The following is a 2,104-nucleotide window of genomic DNA, read 5'->3' as shown; positions in this document are numbered from 1 at the left end:
GACTTGTAATACCAATATGTATACAATTTGAATTTGACATCTCAAACACAACTCATAACATAGTTGGCATTCTAGAGTTTACTAGATAATAGTTGTCATGCATGTATGTAGTCTTCATTCTAGTGTGAAACCAAGTTAGAATTGAGTCAACAAAACCATTGTGGGCTTGACCAAAGCACCATCCAACAATAGATTATTATTAGTAACTAATCCTTCCACTCGAGAGGTTAGAAAACTGCCATACCTTCCTTACTACATGACCTTCAGGAAAAAAATTTGGGGTTTTGGTTATGATTCTACCACCGATGATTACAAGGTTGTTGTCGGCTTTAATGAAGATTCCAATTCCATGCTTCATATGATCTTTCTAGTGTTATCTTTAAAATCAAATAAATGGAAGGTCGTTAGAGACGGCCCCAATTATTTAACTTATGAAGCTCATGGCCATATTCGCGATCTTCCTGGTGTTTTATTTGATGGGGCGCTTCATTGGCTTGTGGATGATACAAACGAGGAGAAGAAAGTTATTCTTTCGTTTGATTTATCTTTAGAGGAATGTAAAGAAATCCCCCAACCTGATGATGATAGTTATTCATGTGATGATCGAACCATACTAAGAATGTTTGATCAATGTCTATGCATATCTGGTTTCTATGATATTCATTCAAATAATGATAATAACTGCGGGATATGGGTGATGAAAAATTACAATTCTTCGCAACTGGTGCTTCCAAGTGATGATTACCGGTGTAAAAAGTATGGTGCTGATGCCACGACTGCATACCCACTGGATATCTTTCCAGACAACACTTGGCGTTTTAATAATGATGATGATGATGATAATCTGTCATGGCGGAGTTGGTTTGATACACTTTTTCCACGACTATCTATAAGTGATGTAGGTGTAGATAATGGTTTCGACTTGTTAAGCTTGTCGCTTAGTAATCTTGTAAAAGTCTAATGACTAAACTAGACCACGACTTTAATAGTCTTTGGGAACTAGTCCAGCCCGATTGGTCCAAGTCAGTCATGGTTAGCGGTCAACGGATCAAAATTGGTGTGACTAAAGAGATTCAAAGGTTTGTGCGTGTATGGTGTGAGTGGGAGGAAGAGTGAGAGTGTCACTTGGAAAGAATTGAAATTGCGACTTGTAGTGAGGATGGAAAATGTGAGTGGATACAAAATGATTAGGATATTTAATTTTCATATACAAATATTAGTTTATGCCAACGAAGCATTGCTACAACGGCATCATTTCACCTTGTATGTTGGGGCTGAGAGTTTGGTCATGGGTTCGAGCCTCGCTTTGTCCATCATATTAATTAATCTGCCTGAAATATGGTTATCCAGATTGACCACGGGAGGGGGGGGGGGGTCTCCCAGATTTATTCAGGATTCAAACCCGGTCCGTCTGCCCCTCAAGATGGTTAAAGGATCATGTTTCTGTAATGCGATTCGGGATTCCTCCCGAACGCGTGTGTGTGTGTGTGCAAATGGTGAGTGTTGTTGAAATAAATGATACATTGATGCAAAATTTTCCGTTAAAAAAACAATTATATATATATATATATATATATATATATATATATATATATATATATATAGAGAGAGAGAGAGAGAGAGAGATATTTAATCAAGAGGGAAGCACTTTTTTTGGGGGATGTAATTTTTTTTTTCTTTTTTTCGAATATTTTTTTTCAGGCATCAAGATCACATGAAAATATGAACATTTAAAAAAGACACTTTGTGATGAATGTTATTATTTTGGCGGTAAAACGCTCAAAGAAAAATAAATAAAAACATTCAATGCATTGAATGTTTTGATTCTGAGTTTTTTTAAGGGGTTAAAAATTAGGGGATTAAAAATTAGGGTTTAGCTATTAGAGTTTAGAAATTAGGGTTTTGGGTTTAGAAATTAGGGTTTAGGGTTTAGAAATTAGGGTTTAGATTGTATATTTTAACATGAACAGTTTAGAGTTTAGGGTTTAGGGTTTTGAATTTAGAGACTAAACACAAAACACTACACCCTAAACCCTAAATTCTAAATCGGGCTAAATTTCGAAAAAAAACACTTCACACAAGATGAAAACAAAACGGTGCAAAT

At 35.6% G+C, this 2,104-nt stretch overlaps 1 protein-coding gene across 1 annotated transcript; it reads left to right on the top strand.

Moving 5' to 3' along the window:
• Window positions 1-256: 256 nt before the first annotated feature.
• On the top strand, window positions 257-961 carry LOC139841059 (F-box/kelch-repeat protein At3g06240-like). The gene has a single exon (XM_071831292.1). The coding sequence runs from the start codon at window positions 257-259 to the stop codon at window positions 959-961; it is 705 nt and encodes a 234-aa protein (XP_071687393.1).
• The last annotated feature ends 1,143 nt before the right edge of the window (window positions 962-2,104 follow it).

Source organism: Rutidosis leptorrhynchoides, chromosome 4, assembly GCF_046630445.1.
Source record: "Rutidosis leptorrhynchoides isolate AG116_Rl617_1_P2 chromosome 4, CSIRO_AGI_Rlap_v1, whole genome shotgun sequence".
In the NCBI taxonomy this organism is placed as follows: Eukaryota; Viridiplantae; Streptophyta; class Magnoliopsida; order Asterales; family Asteraceae; genus Rutidosis; species Rutidosis leptorrhynchoides.
The sequence above is the reverse complement of the archived record's forward strand: the minus strand, read 5'-3'. Positions and strand labels throughout refer to the sequence as shown.